Source organism: Microcaecilia unicolor, chromosome 6, assembly GCF_901765095.1.
Source record: "Microcaecilia unicolor chromosome 6, aMicUni1.1, whole genome shotgun sequence".
In the NCBI taxonomy this organism is placed as follows: domain Eukaryota; kingdom Metazoa; phylum Chordata; class Amphibia; order Gymnophiona; family Siphonopidae; genus Microcaecilia; species Microcaecilia unicolor.
The window spans coordinates 163402118-163424139 of record NC_044036.1 but is presented as its reverse complement, the minus strand read 5'-3'; the positions used below and the strand labels follow the sequence as shown (position 1 = coordinate 163424139).

At 43.7% G+C, this 22022-nt stretch overlaps 1 protein-coding gene across 1 annotated transcript in view; it reads right to left on the bottom strand.

The window, feature by feature from the left end:
* The window catches only part of PHF2 (PHD finger protein 2), a 289360-nt gene extending 267634 nt beyond the window's left edge, over positions 1 to 21726 (bottom strand). The window contains exon 1 of the mRNA XM_030206771.1: positions 21278 to 21726. Within this exon, the coding sequence (XP_030062631.1) occupies positions 21278 to 21375 (98 nt within the window). The 5' untranslated portion in view covers positions 21376 to 21726. The remainder of the gene's footprint in view (positions 1 to 21277) is intronic.
* Between the last annotated feature and the right edge of the window lie 296 nt (positions 21727 to 22022).

The following is a 22022-nucleotide window of genomic DNA, read 5'->3' as shown; positions in this document are numbered from 1 at the left end:
TACAATAAATAAATCTGTAAGTCCATCCCTGCTTCCTACCGTGCAAAAAAGAGTGGAGGAGTGGCCTAGTGGTTAGGGTGATGGACTTTGGTCCTGAGGAACTGAGTTCAATTCCCACTTCAGGCACAGGCAGCTCCTTGTGACTCTGGGCAAGTCACTTAACCCTCCATTGCCCCATGTAAGTCGCATTGAGCCTGCCATGAGTGGGAAAGTGCAGGGTACAAATGTAAAAATAAAAAATTCCAGTTAATTAACACATAGACATTGCTCACAAATTTCCAAATTATAACAACTTTGGGGGCTTTTTGGGGTCTGTTCTTGTTAGATATGGAATTAGATTAGAAATTTGTCAGGTCATATTAGAAGCAGAGGCAAACATCATATGGCAACATCTGTCCTCCAGTGCTTTGGTTTTCTTTTCCTTACTCCCCATCTTTGTACAATAAGGAAAATTCCTAAAAGCATGCTTTTGCTGTTTGCCATTACTAGCTTAACTGAGTTAACAAGCTTTTATGCAAGTGACCCTGGCCAAAAAAATTCTCTCTCTTGCATTTGCAGTACAAATCTAACAAATCATCATTACCCTTTAGTATTCTGATATATGCCAAAGGCTGTCTAAGCAGCAAGATTAAAATGCATTGTTAGCAAGTGAGTAAGGACTGATTTGCTGTACCGTCCAGAAGACACTGACCGAGCACTAGGCACAAGTGTTATCCGATCAAAAGAGCCATCCAAAAGCAGGCGGGGAAGGAAAACAGCTGGCTCCACAGAGACTTGCTTTTTCTCCCTCTCCGCCCTACTGAATTCACCAGCCCCCTTAACTTTCACAACAGGCACAATGTTTACAGCCAGCTTGCTTGAAATGAAAGTCTTCACTGTTGTATATGTTACAAAGCATTGCTGTCTGGCAGAGTGGAACTCTGTCAGATTGAAACAAGGGCACAACAGAGAAATGAACTCCTTTCATATTGGTAAGAATGGCTGGATTCTTCTCCTGCAAGAACACCCCTGAAACAAGATTAAAATGTTTTTCTAGGCTTGAGGTCCTTTATAACTGCTCTGTTAATACATCCTGCTAACATGCGAAACCCGGCTCTCACTATATCAGGACTGTTCTCCACTGAATCACTAACCAGAAGGAAACTCGCTTAGTGCTGAATCTCAGTCATCAGTTTATTGGAATTCTTGGGCATTAGGATTGTGGATTTTCTATATATGGCTAAACTGGGTGCAGTCATTATTTAGAGAGAGCACAAAATATAGGGATCCTTTTACAAAGCGCACTGAAAAATGGCCTGCAGTAGTGTAGATGCGTGTTTTGGGTGTGCGCTAAAATCATTTTTCAGCGCACCTGTAAAAAAATGTTTTTGTTCTTGCCAAAAATGGACGTGCGACAAAATGAAAATTGCAACGCGTCCATTTGAGGTCTGAGACCTTACCGCCAGCCACTGACCTAGAGGTAAAGATTCGCACAGTAACTGGCCGGTAATGGCCTACGCTCGTCAAATGCCACTTGGAGCATGCGCCCAATAATTTTTTGGATGCACGAATCAGACATGCGCCAAAAATGAAATTACTGCAAGAGCCACACGGTAGCTGGCAGGTAGCTCCATGTTGGCGCACATTGGGCGCGTAGACGCTTACATGGCTTAGTAAAAGGGCCCCATAATTACTTGGGCATCATTACTTGATTGTACCTTTTCATTAGAAAGAACAGCTGAATCCAATTCTGTTTTAAACTCTGAAATCCCAACAAATGGCCAGGCCGCAAAACGCAGCAAGTTAGAAAAAACAAAACTCAGGGAAAATATCATTTATATGTGAAGGTTGAGGGGAGAGGGGGTCAGAGGTGTCTTGGGTAGGAGAGGACTTTATGGACAACTTATGGAAAACTGATCAGCCATCTTGTAAACTCCTCCGTGGGCCTGCAAGCTGATTTTCAAAGCAAAATGAAAATCTGGCAGCATATGGATGACATAGGGAAGTGCAAAGTAGGTGGGGTAAAGTGGCAGCATGGATTTAAAAATCACATCCATTTTTTTTGGGGGGGGAGGAAGGGATGTACAGAGTGCTGGCCAGTAGTAAGTATTCAGGTAGAACAAGCCCCTCCCTCAAAGAGGTCGATGGCAGAAACTGGGATTCAAACCCTGGTCTCCCTGCCTGGTTGTCAGCCTACTGCTCTAACCACTAAGTTGCTCTTCTCCATTTACCGATAGAATTGACTTTTTGCAAACTGCCCTCCAGAAATTCTGGCCATGTTTGACAGTGGTAAGAAAAAGGATGAATGAATGAATGAATGAATGGGTGGAGAGAGCTAGTGTTTGGTTGTGTATGGGTGTTGTATGCTTGTCTTTTTCCATCATAATTTATTATTACTGTTTTTTTTTTAATCAGAAGCGCTTCAGAAGGTAAGGATAATATCAAGTTATAGGGAATAACTGAGGTCAATAGCACCTGGAAAATGTACTCCTCTACACAGCGCACAATAGCTGTCACATCAAAGACCATTATTATTATTTAGGGTCAGTGGTCAGCTTAGGTTAAGCACCTTTGTCTATGCCCTGTGTTTGCACATATATTGGGAGGGTAACATATATATTAACTGTAATGATTGTTGCACTTTTCTCATATCAGTTTGTCGCCTGTAATCCAGCACGACAAGTGGTAGATTTTACACTGAATATTGAGGTGACAAAAACAGTCAACGAATAATAATGGATCAGATGTACTACGGACCATGCTGCATCTGGGGGAAAAATTCTTAATAGATCTGGCCCAAAAGCAGCAATTTTCAGTAGCTACCTTAGGGAAATGAAGGAATAACCTACTGGTTAGAACAGCAAAAGGGCTGAGAAACAGGTTCAAATCCCACTGCAGCTCCTTGTAACCCCGGGCAAGTCATTTAGCCCTCCATTGCCTCAGATACAGGGCTGTGGCGTCAGAATTGGTAAAAATGTACAAACTCCAACTCCAGTGTCAAAAGAAAACTGAAAACATAAAATGATAAATTTACCATATATTACACATATATTTTTTTGTTCCAGTTCTTAGTCAAACTTCAAATATATTTCTGTTGTCTATTAGCCCTACTTCTGTACATAAAAAACATCCAATGTTTCTGTAATTAAATCGAATTTCTCTTTGATTTACTATACATAGTAGGAGGCAGACAATAGAAAAATAGAGGAGTCTGAGTCAAAGATTTCATGTACCGACTCCACAGCCCTGTTCAGATATAAACACAGACCCGCAATCCCTTCAAAGACAGGGAAATACCTACTATCCCTGAATGTAAATCACCTTGAACTGCTAATGAAAAAAAGTGTGAGCTAAATCCAAATGAGCAGTTCTACGATTAAATGTGACCGAGGAAATAGTTAATCGTAGAACTGCTCATTTGGATTTAGCTCACACTTTTTAAGAATCAATTGCCCAGCATCAAAATTTCCATCATAAAAAAATGTACCTGTCAATGCACAAAGGTAAAAGTCTGTTATAACTGTCAGAAAGATGTTAACTAAGGCGCCCTTAGTTGGGTGGAGGAGTAGCCTAGTGGTTAGTGCAGTGGACTTTGATCCTGGGGAACTGAGTTCAATTCCCACTGCAGCTCCTTGTGACTATGGGAAAGTCACTTAACCCTCCATTGCCCCTGGTACAAATAAGTACCTGAATATATGTAAACCTGCTTTGAATGTAGTTGCAAAAACCTCAGAAAGGCAGTTCAAGTCCCATTTCCTTTTCCCTTTTACTAAGCCTCGTAGGTGCCTACGCGTGCCCAATGCATTTGAATTTTGAGTTACCGTCCAGCTACCATGTGGCCCATGAAGTAATTTCATTTTTGACGTGCGTCCACTATGAGCGTCAGAAAATATTTTTATTTTCTGACGCACGGGCAGTAATCGGGTGGTAATTGGCCTTTTACACGTGTAGACCACTGCCGCCTGGTTACTGCATGGGAACTTACCGCTAGGTCAATGGCTGGCGGTAAGGTCTCGGACCCAAAATAGACACGTGGCAATTTTCATTTTGCCGCACGTCCATTTTCGGCCAAAAATGTCAAAAAGGCATTTTTTACAGGTGCGCTGAAAAATGATTCTGCACGTGCCCAAAACACGCACCTACTCTACTACAGGCCATTTTTCAGCGCGCCTTTGTAAAAGGGCCCCTCTTGGCCCTGCTTACTAAGCCGTGTTATAGGCGCATTAGCGTTTTTAACGCACATTAAACACGTACATGCCTACAATATCCTTATAGGCGCCTACATGGTTATTACTACTACAGGCGTACACAGCGCTGAACATGACAGCACATGCGTTAATTGTAGGCGTGTTAAAAACAGTAACGCACCTTAGTAAACATGGACCTAAGTCTAGTGGTATGATTATATCTGATTGCTGTGGATGCATTTTGCCACAAGGCTTGGCAATAAATACTTTTCTTGCAAATAGTAGCAATGCTTATTACCTAATAGTATTTTGTACCGTTATCCAGTGAGGCATATGGAGATCAAGTTCTCTTCTATATCAAGTTCAATATTTGCTTGACTGAGCAAGAGATTAGGCAGCAGCTATGACATAAATTATGTAAATTTTGCCCTAATGTAAATTATAACATGCCAAGGAACAGAAATACAATTCTGTTGCATTCTTTCTGCCTGTGTATAAATACAGAACGATATTTCGCTCATAATATATTCTGCCTTTGTTTCTGGAATTCTCCCACTGAATTCTAAAATGCCATCCATCCCAAGGAGGTCAATTTCAAATGGAGGAATAAGTAGCAGGTACAAAATATCATTTTTTTTTAGTTCAAAAAGTTTTTTATTTATTTTCAAGAAATATACAAATAAGAACAGAAAAAAAGCAATGGCTTTAACATTATTACAAAATGATCTAAACTGAACAATCACTGAGGAGAGATAAGGTAAGAGAGAGTGAAGAGTAAAGGGAAGGAGGGAGAGGAAAAAAAAGAAGCCCTTTACGTGATTACTGTAAGCCTCCTTAATATGTTTAACCTCTTTCTTACGTATTAAGGTACTCAATTATTGCTAATATTTTGTTTATGTATTCTCAATACCAATTGTATGACTAGAAAAAATTAGGAATGCAGATTTCTTAATTCAAACTAGCTTGCTACACACTCTTGTCACTTAGACCAGTTCCTTATATCTTGTTTAACTGTACAAAGAACTTCCTTTGAGTTTAGCCACCCATTTATTTATCCCAACTTACTCTGTACTACCCACCTCATCTCCATCTATACATCTGCACTTGGCCCCTCAGTTACATAGTAAGCCGTATTGCAGAAAATCTTTAGCATCATATCTATGTTAGTCGAATGCTCTAATGCGTGCTTATTAGGTGTTTCATTAGTATTATATCTCTGCTATTTGAATTTCAGTGCTCTTAAATGTGTATATATTTGATACTGTTTCATGAAAACCATTAATAGGTTTTAATCCGCTGTTCTAAACTTTACCTCATTTAGGGTCCCGTTTACTAAGGTGCGCTAGCGCTTTTAGCATAAACAATAGAGACACCCATATATTCCTATGGGTGTCTCTAGTGTTAGCGTGCACTAAAAACAATAGCACGCCTACAGCACAGCTTAGTAAACAGGGTCCTTATTGTATTACTAGTAAAAAAGGCCCATTTCTGTGAGCAATGAAATGGGCGCTAGCAAGGTTTTCCTGCAGCAGTGTCGTGAGGTGTTTGGAGGGCAGCGTCGGGAGGGCGCAGGACGGCAGCGTCGGGAGGGTGCAGGTGGGTAGTTTTTTTGTGGACGCCGGCAGCTTCGGGGTCCCGGTGGATCAGGTGTTCGGACGGCACTCCTCCCCCTGCGTAGCGGTGTTTGTCGCTGTGCGTCAGGGGGGGTGGAGGCCCTGCGTAGGTCGCTGTTTCTAGCTGTGCGTCGGGGGGGGGAACGTCGGAGGGCGGTTGAACTGCCGATTGGCTGAATATCATAGCCCCGCCCTCCACGACATCACGTTGTGATGTGAGGGCTGGGCAGACACTCATGGGATCTTGCAACTACAAATTTACATTTAGAATGTTGGGGTTGTGAATTATGTGTGGATGGGGCGTGGCTGAGGGCAGGTCTATGAGTGAGAGTGAGTGCTGATGACAGCCTAGAAGACTACAGGGCTTCAGTGTTTCCCTGCCACACAGTGAGGTTCAGAACGTTGGAGGTGAGAATTATTTATATAGATGTTTATATTTGGCCATTTTTACTATTGTTAATGCTATTAAAAACTGTTACCTGCTGTACACTGCCTTGGGTGAATCTCTTCAATAACGGTGGTTAATAAATCCCAGTTAATAAATAAGTAAGTAAAACAGGAAAAATCCATGACCTAAATAATTTTCGAAGATTACTGAAGACCAGCCTGTTCAAAAAGGCATACTACAACGATACAGCCTAACTACCAGCCAACGAAACTCAAGCCTGAACTAGTTAAAACCCAACCCTCTATACCAGACTACCAAAGACTACTATACTACGAATGAACTTTAACGTATTACCACCCTACTCCCTAATTCTGAATATGAACTGTTTATACTTGACTGTTTAATCACCCTGCCAATCGTGATCTCTAATGTAATACCACTTGTTTCTCTCACTCCGGAAATGGCAATCGCCATGACGGAACAATAAATGCCACATCGAGCCTGCAAATAGGTGGGAAAATGTGGGATACAAATGCAAAAATAAATAAAATTCATTCAGAACTCTGTCTCATGAAATCAAGTCGCTACTTCTATAAAGTTTTCACAGATAACTGTGTGAGATCTGTATCAGATTGCTAACATTGACACTTATTTACCAGGATTTAAAAAATATAAACTCCACCACCAACCAGAACGCAGTTCAAAAATATACAGCATGGCTTTTACGTCAGCAAATCAGCAATCACTTAACTTTAAATCCAGTAAATCAGTAAATGCAGTTTACATAAACAAATGCATAAAGCCCTGGTTAATGACCTATTACAGTTATGATTTTGCTTTGAATCATTCCCAGACTTTCAGCAATGGTTCAAACAGAAGCCAACACTACAGCAAAAGCATCTTCTGGCATTAAAAGGCTGTGATATGCTCTTGGATCTGACAGTACTGTTTATTTTGTTATTACTGCAAATGATGTAAACTGTTTAGACTCTCTTTTTAATATAGATGGTATATTACATAAAATTGAACCCTGAAATGACCAGAAACAGGTATGTGAAAAACAGGTTGTAGCACATTATCTTCTCTCATCCATAAATAGATCGACTTCACCTCAACAGTTACATCCTAAAATATCACAGCCTCAGGATTTAAACAGCATGGGAAAGCAGAACCCTTTGCAGTAAAGTTTCATGTGCATTATTCCTTTGTACAGGTCATTAGTGGTGAGCTAAATATTGTGCAGTCCTGCATGCTCTCCTTCTGGAAGGATGCAGACAGGCTGAAGGTCTCGAGAAAGGCTACCAAAATGTTCAATAGCTTGTAAGGAAATCCGTATGCCATGAGATCTAGGTACCTAAATATGCAAATCCTAAAGCAATGTGTTTCTCAAACAGTATGCCTTCAGACCCGATCAGGTGTGAGAATTAAGCAAAGTGTTTGGCAAGACAGCTGTATATTGCCTTGTATAATGTGCACATAAGAACATAAGAGTAGCCATACTGGGTCAGACCAATGGTCCATCTAGCCCAGTATCCTGTTTTCTGAACAGTGGCCAAGCCAGGTCACAAGTACCTGGCAGAAACCCAAATCGCGGCAACACTCCAAATCCCAGGCCAAGCAGTTGATTCCCATGTCTGCCTCAATAACAGACTATGGACTTTTCCACACCTTTTTTAAACCCAGATACACTAACTGTTGTTACCACCTCCTCCAGCAAAGAGTTCCAGAACTTAACTATTAGTTGAGTGAAAAAATATTTCCTCCTATTTGTTTTAAAAGTATTTCAATGTAATTTCTTCGAGTGTCCCCTAGTCTTTGTACCTTTGGAACGAGTAAAAAAAAATTGTTCTATTCATTTTACACCAATCAAGATTTTATAGACCTCAAACATATCTCCCCTCATCCAACTCTTTTCCAAGCTGAAAAGGCCTAACCTCTTTAGCCTTTCCTCATACGAGAGGCATTCCATCCCTTTTATCATTCTGGTCACTCTTCTTTGAACCTTTTCTAATTCCGCTATATCTTTTTTTAAGATACGGCGACCAGAACTGAATGCAATACTCAGTACTGAAACACCATGGAGTGATACAAAGGCATTATAGTGTTTATGATCTTATTCACCATCCCTTTCCTAATAATTCCTAGCATCCTATTTGCTTTTTTGGCCACCACCACACACTGAGCAGCAGATTTCAGCGTATTATCTACACACATTTCATACAATGCCTCCTCCCCTCTCTAAGTCCTTATACCCTCTGACAGGCAGATGATCAAAAGCAAACGCCGGCGCTAGAGGCTGTTAGCGCCATACTAGCGCCGGCGTTTGCTACCACCCCATGATCAGAGCAAATGCATGCTAAACAGGGCTCTTAGCGCAAGTAGCCTGCAAATGCATGCTAATCAGCGCTTAACGCATTCATCCCCAATGATCAGTGTCCAGCGCGCCAAAGATCGGGTTGCTGGCCGCAACAAACCCTATGCCAGCTCCAAGCTGGCGTTAGGGTTTGCAGATCATTGGGGAGGAATGGTGAGCCCTGTCCAGCATGCAATGCGAAGAAATGCAAAGTGATGCACTTAGGGAGTAGAAATCCACGGGAGACGTATGTGTTAGGCGGTGAGAGTCTGATAGGTACCGACGGGGAGAGGGATCTTGGGGTGATAGTATCCGAGGATCTGAAGGCGACGAAACAGTGTGACAAGGCGGTGGCCGTAAGTAGAAGGTTGCTAGGCTGTATAGAGAGGGAAGTGACCAGCAGAAGAAAAGAGGTTTAATGCCCCTGTATAAGTCGTTGGTGAGGCCCCACCTGGAGTATTGTGTTCAGTTCTGGAGGCCGTATCTTGCCAAGGATGTAAAAAGAATTGAAGCGGTGCAAAGAAAAGCTACGAGAATGGTATGGGATTTGCGTTACAAGACGTATGAGAAGAGACTTGCTGACCTGAACATGTAGACCCTGGAGGAAAGGAGAAACAGGGGTGATATGATACAGACGTTCAAATATCTGAAAGGTATTAATCTGCAAACGAGCCTTTGCCGGAGATGGGAAGGTGGTAGAACTAGAGGGCATGATATGAGATTGAAGGGGGGCAGACTCAAGAAAAACGTCAGGAAGTATTTTTTCACAGAGAGAGTGGTGGATGCTTGGAATGCTCTCCCACAGGAGGTGGTGGAGAGGAAAACGGTAACGGAATTCAAACATGCATGGGATAAAGGAATCCTGTTCCGAGGGAATGGATCCTCAGAAGCTTAGCTGAGATTGGGTGGTGGGAGGCGGGGATAGTGCTGGGCAGACTTATACTGTCTGTGCCAGAGCCGTTGGTTGGGAGGCAGGGATAGTGCTGTGCAGACTTATACGGTCTGTGCCCTGAAAATGACAGATACAGATCAAGGTAAGGTATACACAAAAAGTAGCATATATGAGTTTATCTTGTTGGGCAGACTGGATGGACCGTGCAGGTCTTTTTCTGCCGTCATCTATTATGTTACTATGTTATTTGCATGCTGGCAGGCCCCCATTCCCCCCCCTACAGCAAACCTGCCAGCGAGGGCAGTTGAGGACGTCCAAAATTTGGACGTTTCTGTGATGGGGTAGTTGAGGACGTCCAAATTTTTAGACGTTTCGGCAATGGGCAGTTAAGGACGTCCAAAATTGGATCTTTCTATGAGAAAGACGTCTTTCTCATAGAAACATCCAATTTTGAAGGTCCTTAACTGCCCATCGCAGAAACATCCAAATTTTGGACGTCCTCAACTGCCCCTTCGCTATACCTCCGACACCCCCTTGAAATTTGGCCGTCCCTGCAACAGGGCAGTTGAGGACATCCATCTTCCGATTTAAAGATGGACGTCCTTCTCTTTTCATTGGTCTCCAGCCCAGACCTGTCAAACAAGAGCGGGAGGATTGTGCTGAGTGCATGCTCAGGCACAAATCACCCGCACTTCTACCCCATAATCAGAGATAATTGCACTGCTTAAATTTGCATGCCTTATCTCTGATCATAGGTCTAATAGCGCCCCGCGCTGTTCCAGCGCTATTTTAGAGCGCTGTTTGGAACAGCAAGGGCTTTTGATCATCTGCCTGCAAGTGGAGGAGCAGTCTAATGGTTAGAGGCTTGGGTTGAGAACCAGGAAAGCCAGATTTGAACCCCACTGTGACTCCTTATAATCTTAACCATCTCACTTAACTTTAACCCTCTCTTGCCTTGGGTACAAATTTAGGAGCCCTTTTACTACGCTGTGGTAAGCCCACCATACGCTTGCCACACACCAATCTGGAGCTACCGCCAGCAGTTCCACCTCCAGCGCTAGCAGAAATATTTTTAAAAATATTTCCACAGGGGGTTACCCGGTGATAATTCCCCCCCCCCCCCCCCCCCCACACACACACACAGAAAAGGGCATGCCAGCCATCCAACCCCAAACCTCTTCACCTTTCCACCTCCTGAAAGCCCTCACTGGGCCTACCTTTGCTTTAAACAGCCTAGTGGCTTCTTCTGGGCAAGAACGATCCTCAGTCACTCTCACCCCCGCAGATTCCTCAGCCAAAATGGCTGCCGGGACTTCCCATGGCAGCCTCATGAGTCTGCCATGGGAGGTGCCGGTGGCTATCTTGGGTTGGAAGCAGCATAAGCAGGAACGACTTGAGACTGGAAACAGTGTAATCAGGAGCAATCTCAAGATGGCTGCCAGGACCTCCTGTGGCAGTTTTGCCGGGCTGCTGCGGGAAATCCCAGTAACCATTTTAGCTAAGGAACCTGCAAGGGCAAGATTGACTGGGGATTTTGCCCACAAGATGCCACTGGACCACCAGGCCATTTAAGGGTATTGGGAGGACAGAAGGGTTGGGACTTGAATGGCTGGCCGGTCCAGGAAGACCTGCCCTCTTCCAAGTGGGGTGGCGGCAGCGGAGAGTGATCACAGGGAAGGAGAGGAAGAATTTTAGTTTCAGACAAAAATGCACAAGCATTTTTGACTGAAACTAGAATCTGGATTTCTGGTCAGTTTCAGTGCCAAAACCGAAAAACTCAGTCGGGCTCTATTTTCTCCTTCCAGCTCAGTCTCCTCACTGGTAAATTCTCTCAGTAATAATTTTGGGTACACAGTATTGTATTTGATTAATTTCAATATCATCAATAGATTTCCTTTTTATATACAAGTTATGGCATTATTCATCTTACTTATCATACTCTCTAGGTGTGAAATTCAACTTCACTAATCTTTCCCTCTCCTGGAACTCAGCACAGTCATCTTTCCAAATAGCAAAGCAATTGTAACCCCTCTACCCCTTTGTTTTTCTTCCGCTTATGTAATTTTTCAGTTGACTTCTTAGACTATCCTTTATTTATCTTGCTCTTGAATTTTTGGATCTCGTTTTTCCAGCTCTACCTCATCCACTACAGATACCTCCCACATTGCCCCATTCAAGCACTGTGGCTGCTGTGGCACCTGTCTTTCAGACCTCTTTTCCAAATCTCCCCTTCTTTCTATATAGTCAATATAGAGAGTAATGTGAAAAAGTTCCTCCCCCCCCCCCCCCCCCCCCCCCCACCAATTTCCCCTTCACACTGAATGGTTTCTGCTCTTTAAACAAATTATTAGACAAACTAGTAAAAAAGGCCCGTTTCTGTAGGCAAGGAAACGGGCCTTAGGCAGGCAAATTCCCCCCCCCCCCCCTCCGCGCTATGGCCCCCTCGAACCCCCCTTCCGCGATCCTGTCGATCCCCCCCCCCGTGCCAGCGAAAACCGCCCCCCCCCCCGCCGCCGCCGTTGTTGTGCTACCTGTGCTTACAGCCGAAGTGTTGTTCTGCCCTTCGCGTAGTTTCCTCAATCATCTTGTCTGGAAGTTCCTCTGTGTGCATCTGACGTCAGACGCACGCAGGTAAACTTTCAGTGAAGATGACTGAGTAACCTACGCGAATGGCAGAACAACACTTGGGCTGTCAGCACAGGTAGTGCACAACGGCGGCGGGGGGGGCGTTTTTCGGCGGTCCGGGGGGGGGATCGAGGGGGCCGTAGCGCGGGGGGTGACAGATGATTCTGAGGCATTGGAATCAGCTGTCTTGACGTCAGTGACGTCCATGCGTATCTGCCTCGCAGACCACCTCCAACCAGGGAGCCATGGTCCCAAGCACAGAACGTTGGAGGTGAGAATTATTATATAGGAAGGAACCTGAGTAAACACAACATGGTATTTAAGTTATTACTTCTTTCATTTAAGGAACAAAGTTATCCGATTGTCATATCACCCATATGAAAAAGTAACTGCCCTCTTAGTTAAATCAACCAACTGACCAAATTTAATTCATAATTAGATTCAGCTGACTGCAGCCAGCTATGCTGGATCTAAACCTCACTATATATTGAACTTTACCACGAAAGTGAGGTGGAGGGGCATTTTCGAAAGGGATGTCCAAGTTTCAATTTGGACGTCCTTGCAAAACGGCAAAATCTAGGGGTGGGAAACCTGTATTTTCGAAACAAGATGGACGTCCATCTTTCATTGCGAAAATACCGTCAAATTGCTCCCAGGTGCATAGCTCCCTTACCTTGTGTACTGAGCCCCCCAAAACCCACTCCCCACAACTGTACACCTCTACAGCACTTAGGGATGAAGGGGGGCACCTAGATGTGGGTACAGTAGGTTTTTTTTTGGGGGGGGGGGTTGGAGAGCTCAACATTTACCACCACAAGTGTAACAGGTAGGGGGGGCCTGGGTCCACCTGCCTGAGGTGCACTGCACCCACTAAAACTGCTCCAGGAACCTGCATACTGCTGTCAGGGAGCTGGGTATGACATTTGAGACTGGCATACAGGCTGGCAAAAAAAGTTTTCCTTTTTTTTTTTTTTTTTAATGTGGGAAGGAGTGGGTGACCACTGGGGGAGTATGGGGAGGTCATCCCTGATTCCCTCCGGTTGTCATCTGGTCATTTGGGACACCTTTTTCAGACTTGGTCCTAAAAATAAATGGACCAAGTCAAACCGGCGAAATGCTCGTCAGGGCTGGCCATCTTTTTTCTATTATCAGGTGAAGCCGGCCATCTGCTCAGCACGCCCCCATCCCACCTTCACTACCCTGCCGACACGCCCCCTTGAACTTTCGCCGGCCCCGCAACGGAACGCAGTTGAAGCCGGCCAAAATCGGCTTTCCATTATACCGATTTGGCCGGGTTCGGGAGATGGCCGGTCATCTCCCGATTTGTGTCGGAAGATGGCCGGTGATCTCCTTCGAAAATAAGCTGGCTAGTGTGCCTTTCTGAAATATGCGTCTTATATTTGCATTGGTTGCTTTTGAAAAACTTTTCCTTTGATATTTTTGGCTGAGCTTTTATTTGTGTACCCTGTGTAATCAAATACAGGGTTTGTAGCATAATAGTGGCAGTAGATTGTATCTTTTTATCTTCAGGAGCCCACCTAACAATTTTTAATCCTCTTCATTTTTTAAATTTCTACACGTTATTGCCTGCTGCCGTGGGTCATGAACACATGCATCGTGGCCTATAACTGCAATAGGAATGTTATCTTCTCCTGAAGTTTGCAATATTGCTATCACAAATCAAGAGCCCTAGTGCATAAGCTAAGAATGGACATCATATTGTTATTTTTTCCTTCCTTATTTCCTATGTAGTGTCGCCTTGCTGAGATTCAATATAGATCAGGGGTCGGCAACCTATTGTACAACGTGTACCACTTTTTCCAGATTGAATTATAATGAATGATCATATACCACCATGCATTTCCTCTCTCTGTACTCCCCCCCCCCCCCCCCCCCAATTCCATTAAAATTAATACTTTGGCTGGTGGGGATGCCAAGCCCTATTAGTAGAAGATGTTCTCTGCCTGAGCTCCCCATGCTGTCTGAGAGGCAGGGAAGTTAGCGACGCTCTAGCTGCTGATGCTGGCACTCCCTGTACATGCTCAGTTAATGGGGGGGGGGGGGGGGGGGGGTCCTGTGTCAGCAGCTAGAATCATGTTAACCAAAGTTTGGGAACAGCAACCCTTAATGATCCCCTCTATAGCCAAATGTATGACACCTACTTGATTACCCCCTTATAACTCTGTATTGAGAAGAAGCTCCTTGGGACTAGTAATCTCATGTTAAATCTAATAGATCTACCACCCAGAAACAGTTCCTGCTTTTCCTGATCCTTCCTAAATTTACATTATCCAGATTGCAACGGCCTTAAATACAAATCTACCTACACATCCAGCTTCTCCTTCATAGGCACACAGCTATGGAATGCACTACCCAAAATCTTAAGATCAATTCAGAACCATCTAAATTTCAGGAAATTACTGAAGACCACCCTGTTCAAGAAGGCTTACCTTCCAGACTCAGCCTAACTTACTTCTTCTTTGTTACAGCAAAATGCATGGACTCTATTATCTTTCATTATCTCTGTTGTTTTATACGTTGCATATACGATTACTATCTTATTATTACATTATTTAATTGTATTTTACTAACTGTAGCCTGCACTACGGTATTGTGTAAGCCACATTGAACCTACAACTAGTGGGAAAATGTGGGGTATAAATGTGTTAAATAAATAAATAACATTACAGTCTCCAGACTGAGGGTCCTTAAACGACCAATAATCAGACAAACCACCAGCTGTAACTGTCTCCTCCTAGCAAATATCTTATTTACTCAGTATTTGATATACAGCTATTCAAGCAATAAAATTAACAATAATGCAGTTTACAACTCCAAAAATAACAGTGCAGATCGAATAAAAATAACACAGCTCAACTATGCCACAATTGAAAGGAAAGCATGGTACAGCAATATCATCCAAAGACTTGTAACATTAAAGCAGAACATGAAAGGAAAAAGGGTTGATCCACAATTCATGCTACATACAGAGGCTCATTTTCAAAGCACATACACTTACAAAGTTATATAGCTTACTATGGGGCTCATTTTCAAAGCACTTAGGGCTTCTTTTTATCAAGCCGCGCTAGAAGTTACCGCTTGGCAAATGCCAATGGAGCGCATTCAAAGTGAATGGGCTCTGTCGGCATTACCACACCGGGAGATGCTAGCGCAGCTTGATAAAAGAGGCCCTTAAGTTGCTCTGTAACTTTATAAGTCCATTTCTTTCTCTATAATATCAGCAAAATTTGCCCTTTCCTTTCTGAGCACACTACCAGAACCCTCATCCACACTCTTATCACCTCTCACTTAAGACTATTGCAACTTGCTTCTCACAGGTCTCCCACTTAGCCATCTCTCTCCTCTTCAATCTGTTCAAAATTTCTGCTACACGACTAATATTCCGCCAGTGTCGTTATGCTCATATTACCCTCTTTTCAAGTCACTTCACTGGCTTCCTATCCGTTTCTGCATACAGTTCAAACTCCTCTTATTTACCTATAAGTGCATTCACTCTGCAGCTCCTCAGTACCTCTCCACTCTCATCTCTCCCTACATTCCTCCCCGGGAACTCTGTTCACTGGGTAAATCTCTCTTATCTGCACCCTTCTCTTCCACTGCTAACTCCAGACTCTGTTCCTTTTATCCTGCTGCACCATATGCCTGGAATAGTCTTCCTGAGCCGGTACGTCAAGCTCCATCCCTGGCCGTCTTCAAATCTAAGCTAAAAGCCCACCTTTTTGATGCTGCTTTTAACTCCTAACCCTTATTCACTTGTTCAGAACCCTTATTTTATCATCCTCACTTTAATATTACCTTATCTCTTGTTTGTTCTGTCTTTCTGTCCTAATTAGATTGTAAGCTCTGTCGAGCAGGGACTGTCTTTTCATGTTCAAGTGTACAGCGCTGCATAGTCTAGTAGCGCTTTAGAAATGATAAGTAGTAGTAGTAGTAGAAAAATATGCCTCTAAGTAACTGTGTAAGTTTATGTGCTTTGAAAATGAGCACCACAGTCAGTTGACCAAGCTAGACTCCTGCTGAAACAGACAAACTTTTACCCCCAACCTTAAATCTCTGAAATGAGCTTTCCATCAAAGCTTGAACGCGGATCTGTGCAATTTCACATTTAGGGGCCCTTTTTACTAAAACGTGCTTAGCTGTAACACAGGCTTAGTGCATAAGAAAAGGCTTACTGCAAAATGAACTGGTTACTAGACATACACAGTGCATATACATTATACACACATACTTTGTCCCTAGAGGGCTCACAATCTAAGTGTTGGCACCTGGGGGCATTGGAGGGTTAAGTGAAGGCACCTGGGGGCATTGGAGGGTTAAGTGACTTGCCCAAGGTCACAAGGAGCTGCAGTGGGAATCAAACCCAGGCTGCCAAGATCAGAGCCCGCTGCACTAACCATTTGGCCACTCCTGCACTAAAGTGTTTTGCAATAATTTGCATGTCAGTGAACACTAATTGCGTACTATTGGGGTTTTTTTTGTAATTTTTTTCAGGATGGGGCACGTCATGGGCAGGGAATAAGCGTGGAAGCATCCAGTTTGTGCATTCGCATTAGTGTGTGCTAACTTGATAACACCTAAATAGGAGGCGGAAAGTGTTTCCCTATTCATATTTTTATAGGTCTTGCACACTAATGGAAAAATTAGTTTGGGACCTACAAAAAAAAAAATTTTTTAAGCCCTATTTTAGGGACAGGTTAGAAATGGGCCTCTCAGTGCAGAAAAAGTAGTTGATTGGTGGTAGATTCCCCCCCAAAGGCACAAGCAGTGTATTAACACAATTTACAACACCAAGAGATAAGCACAGAAGATTATTGGTGGTGAGGAAGTGAGGGTGAAGCTAGAGATGGGGGGGGGGGGAGGGTTTCAGGCTTACCGCTGGTAAGGAATTAGGGCAACTTAGAAAGGCTAGCAGTGTTTCACTACAGACCCCGAACATATCAGTACAAATGCAGGCTGCTATCTAAACTAAAAGTAATGCCCTGTAGTAGAAAATGACATGGGGACAAAGTCTACCCCATCCCCGCAGGTTCTGTCTCCGTTCCCATGGGCTCTGTCCTCATCTGCAGAAGCCTTGAACACTTATAATTTTATATTTAAATCTTTTTATTAAAGTATAAAAAGGAACAATATGCTGTGCAACTATTGTGTATAAATTACAAATAGAGAATAATAACAATGAGCAGCTATAATAACCCTCCTTCCCACCACCACCCTCTACCCTTCCAACCCCAACAATAGGTTATTTCTACTACCCCAAAGAATCCTAATTCACACTGTTAAAATGTTCAGGGGTATAAAATACAACCCATTCTATATGCCCTAGAGGGGAAAAATATGCCATATGAAGCACTGTTATGGTGGATAAATAAGAAATCGTCAACAATCGCAGGATTCAATCTAGCTCTCCTGTCTTCCACAGTCCTTCCTGGAATAGAAGTTGTCTTCTTAGAAGATGTGCTGGTAGTAGTATGTACAGGATCCCCCATGCAAATTTTGCTAGTTGTGGCCAGTATGTTTGCTTGTTTTTCCAAAGAATCAAAATATCTTTGTAGGCATCACTTAAACATAAATAACAGTCCAGTTCATTAACAGGCTTCACGGTAGAAAATGACACGGGGACAAAGTTTGTCCCCCGTCCCTGTGGGCTCTGTCCCCAACCCCATCCCCATTCCATTCTCTACCCTTTAGGACTGGATGCCTATAGTTGCCCAAGGCTGCTATTTCTATTGCTCCTGTTGGAGCCGAGTTCAGAGTTCAATCTTCTGTAGGTGCACTGGCACCCAGACTAATAGTATTTGCTCTATAGGAACAAAAATGCTCTCCCCCCTCATGGCACAAAAATGTGCAGGGTTGCTAGTTCGATCTTCTTCATAAACTATTTCACATTAAAGGACAGATTGCTCTCGTCCCACGCAGATTATTGCTTTCCTGGTGGTAAAGAAAGATTAAAATGTTTGATTCTTTGTTACACCTTTAACTGTAATAATCGGCATATGTGTTACAAAGTTTAAGTTTAGTAGGAGTTACTTATACTGCACAGTTGTTGAGTATTAGAAACCGTAGACAACAGGTTTTATATTTTGCATTTGGTTCAGTCTTCCTCCCTCACCTCCACCTCAAGGTAAGGGAAGAGTCGTTGAGGAATCACAAAATCCTCCAAACCATCAACAAAGGCCAAAACGTTGGTCTTGTATGTACGTCGCCATCATACTGAAATGATTTAATAAAATAGAGGAGCAGGTGAAACACATTAAATCACTCATTTGTTACACTACCAGCGTAAGGAACATTTTTAATAAGCTTGTTATGTACCAATGATGACATTTGCATATCCCAAGTTAAACAGTGCTGTGCTGGGCTCTCTTTAAAACGCTTCAGTCTAGACAGTCTATTCTGCTGAAAACATAGTGAAGGCAGACAGATACAAATATCCTGATGTTGCCTGGGGATCACTCACTTAACTTTCCTCCCAAGAGGCTCTTTTATTACTGGCTCACAGTTCTGATTTGTAAGCTTCAACAAATTGGGTTCACGCAACCAAAAGGGATAGAAACGCAGAGCTCCACTTTATGGTCATAATCTACGATTTCAATTTACAAGTACAGGCAATAAGAGAGAGCGAGAGCTACACATGTTTTTATTTCACCAGCTCTGAATGACTAGCCCCCATGAACAGCAAGGCCACCAGTCAGAGAGCATCAGTGATTCAGAAGTGAGATTTAAAAAAACATGTAATGCTTTAAAGAAATGGTTTCCCTTTTCAATAAAATGGGAGGCTGATAGCTCTAAGCATGCTTTTACAAATTAATTTTAAGTTATAAATATCTGTACATTTTATTTCTATCAATGTTCTTCTTCACTTCAAGGAGAATCAAAATACACAAAAAAAGTTATTCAAGTCAGTTCTTCCTAAGTGCTCAAGGAAAGTTGTCATTTCGCCAGTGCCTATGCATTTATGTACAGTACTGGATTGTTTTTTTTAAAAGAAATATTATACAGGTGTAGTAGTGGAGGAGTGGCCTAGTGTTTAGGGTGGTGGACTTTGGTCCTGGGGAACTGAGGAACTGAGTTTGATTCCCACTTCAGGCACAGGCAGCTCCTTGTGACTCTGGGCAAGTCACTTAACCCTCCATTGCCCCATGTAAGCCGCATTGAGCCTGCCATGAGTGGGAAAGCGTGGGGTACAAATGTAACAAAAATAAAAATAGTATTCCTAAAAGGTTACTGTAAAGTCCAACAAAATACCACGTTTCATTTTCTTTTGATATAATTTCAGGTTAGAATGCTGTATGTTAAACGTGAACAACCTTGTGACAAACAGAAAACTAGTATTAGCTGCTGGATTTCCATGTTCCCTGGCCATATGTTCACAGGAGCAAATAGGCTGACGTTTATTAATAAATCTGCAGAACGTGACTACCAGTCATTCTTAGTTTCATATTTCCAACACATCTAATCGTAAAAGTGAATTATGAGAAACAATATTAGGTTCACTTCAGGCAACACAGCAAAGCAGAGCTAGACATACAGAACTCGATATTCCTATAGAGACAGTACAGAAGCCCATTTCTTTTCTTCACAGTTCCACTTTGCAGGGGGGTAAACTGTCATACTTCTTAATTATCAAGAGTTTAATATGCTAAAGCTTTGTTCCTCTAAACCAAATGAAATCAGGGCAACATAAGCTTGTGCATGTTAAAAGAAATCGAATACGCTCCATTTAAAATTGCCTCCGCTGTATTTGGATATGTTACATTTTCATTCCACCTTTAGCCCCCCTCCTATGCACATGAGGAGGAAAGTGGCTACGAAAAACGTACTATACGGCCACCTAAAATCTCTGCATAGCTTCGAAGTCATCCAATACCCCTCACTGTGCTGGTCATGCACACCAAACAATCTCTGTACGTCTCCGAATTCTCCTCTCAGTGCCAGCGTCTTAACAATGACCATATTTTTCTCCAGGGATCCTGGAACAATCGTGCCCCATCCCTCGTCTGTAACGCTCAGTATCACCCACACTTTCCTGTTTCAGATCCGGATCTACATCCTCTCTGTAACCCGTTATCCGGACCCACCGAGAGCCGCACATTCCCTTCTCCCCGCGCTCATCTCGGGGACCTCGTTGTACAGTATCCGGCTCCAGCAGAGAATGAGGAAGACGCTCTGCCATACACGAGCCAGCTGTCGCTACAGGGCAGACAACTGTGTCCTAGCGAAAACAGCCGGCGAACAGCAAGCCCCTGTCCACGAACCCCCTTAGAGAGACCGGCAGACAGGAGCAAACACATCCTCTGCCTTTTTAAGCCACAACTTCTTAGAAAAGGACAGGAGAAAACAAGTTAAATTAAAGCCATCCCGATCGCCTCTTTCCAGCGCAAGTGAACGAACCGAGCCAACAGCACCAGTAAGAATTAAGGCGACACTTCCCGACCGTGTCACTGCTGCTGCCAAGAAGGGATCGCGCCGTCCCTTACAGAATCCATGGCAGAAAACCCCTTTGCAATTCCAGCAACCGGGAAAAAGACTCGACCTCCCCTGCTCTCACTCCCCCCCCCCCCCACCACCACCTTTTTTTTTAATATACCCATATTTATATACACACATGTATTTTATTTTATTTTTTTAACTTAACTCATGCGCGCTTGCTAGTGCTAATTTTCTTTTGTGTAACAAACGAGCGCTTCTGGTCAGACAAAAAAAAAAAAAGCCCCAACGCTGGTGGCAGCTTAGAACAGCGCGCTCCGGCCGCCTCCCCGAGCTCTCCAGCCGGAGAAAAAGATGCAAAACCTCCCGCATCAACTGGCCAAGCCCCGACTAAAGGGCAAGAAGAATTTACCGATTCGACAGCCACCCCCCCATAAAACAAAACACTTTCAACACCTCCGGCCACACTTCAAAAAAATTCACAAAACAATGCAAAAAAAAAAAGAAATGCAAAAAAAGAAAGAGAGGGAGAGCAGTGACTCCGCCTCCTCGATCTCAAAAAGGCTTCGCCGTGTTCGAAAGCTGCAAAATAGCAGGCGAAAAGGCACCGTCCGTCCACATTTCCGAGCGCGCCGAACACTAAGCAAGGAGGAGGCTGACAAAACACTAATGAGAACAGCAGCCTAAACACAGAAAAATCAAGCCGATTGCAAGAGAGGAGGAGGGAGAGAGGTGGGGGGGGGGGGGGGGGGGAGAGAAAGCGAGCCCAGGCTCCTTGTTCTGTCTTTTTACCTGCCGTGAAACCAGTCCTTGCAGGCATCGCATTCAATCATAAACCGGGTTACATCGTAGGGCAGCCTGCAGATGCAATAGACGGGCACCGTCGCCATGTTTAGATCCCTTCAAAAAACAGCACTGGACGCAGCAGGCAGGGCTGCCACTAGGTAGCTTCTCTCCGCTCCAAAACGCCAGCCAGCAGCCGCACGTCAAGCGAGCGCACACACACAGGGGGAGAGCGAGAGACAAAAAAAAAAAAAAAATCCGCGAATGCAATTGTAGATTTTTTTTCAAGGACGAGCTGCGAGGTGCAATGTCACGCCCACCAAAAAAAGCAAAAGAACCATAACAGCGGAAGAAACCCCCCCAAAGTGGCGGCCTTGCTTAAAAGAGAAGCTGCCGAAAGTTTTTTTTTGGATGTGTGTGTGTTGTTGCTGTTGTTGTTGTTGTTGCTGCTGCTCCTGGTCTCGCCTGAGCTTTGCGAGCCGCGTACAGTGTGAATAAAAAGTGCCTCCGGCACAAAAATAACACGTCCTCCCCTTTAAAACTCGCCTTTAAAGGCAAGCGCGGCCCCCCCCCCTTCCTCTGACATCATTGGAGGACTGGAGGAGGTTGCGCCGGAGTAGAGTGTGGCCAGGCGGGCCGGCTCGGGTTAGATTTAGATGGGATTAAGAGGAATGCGCGCCAATCTGTAGGAAAGAAGGGCTTGGGCTGTTGCTGGTACATCTGAGTGCTTCGGGTGTCTCCCCTTGTTTTCCTT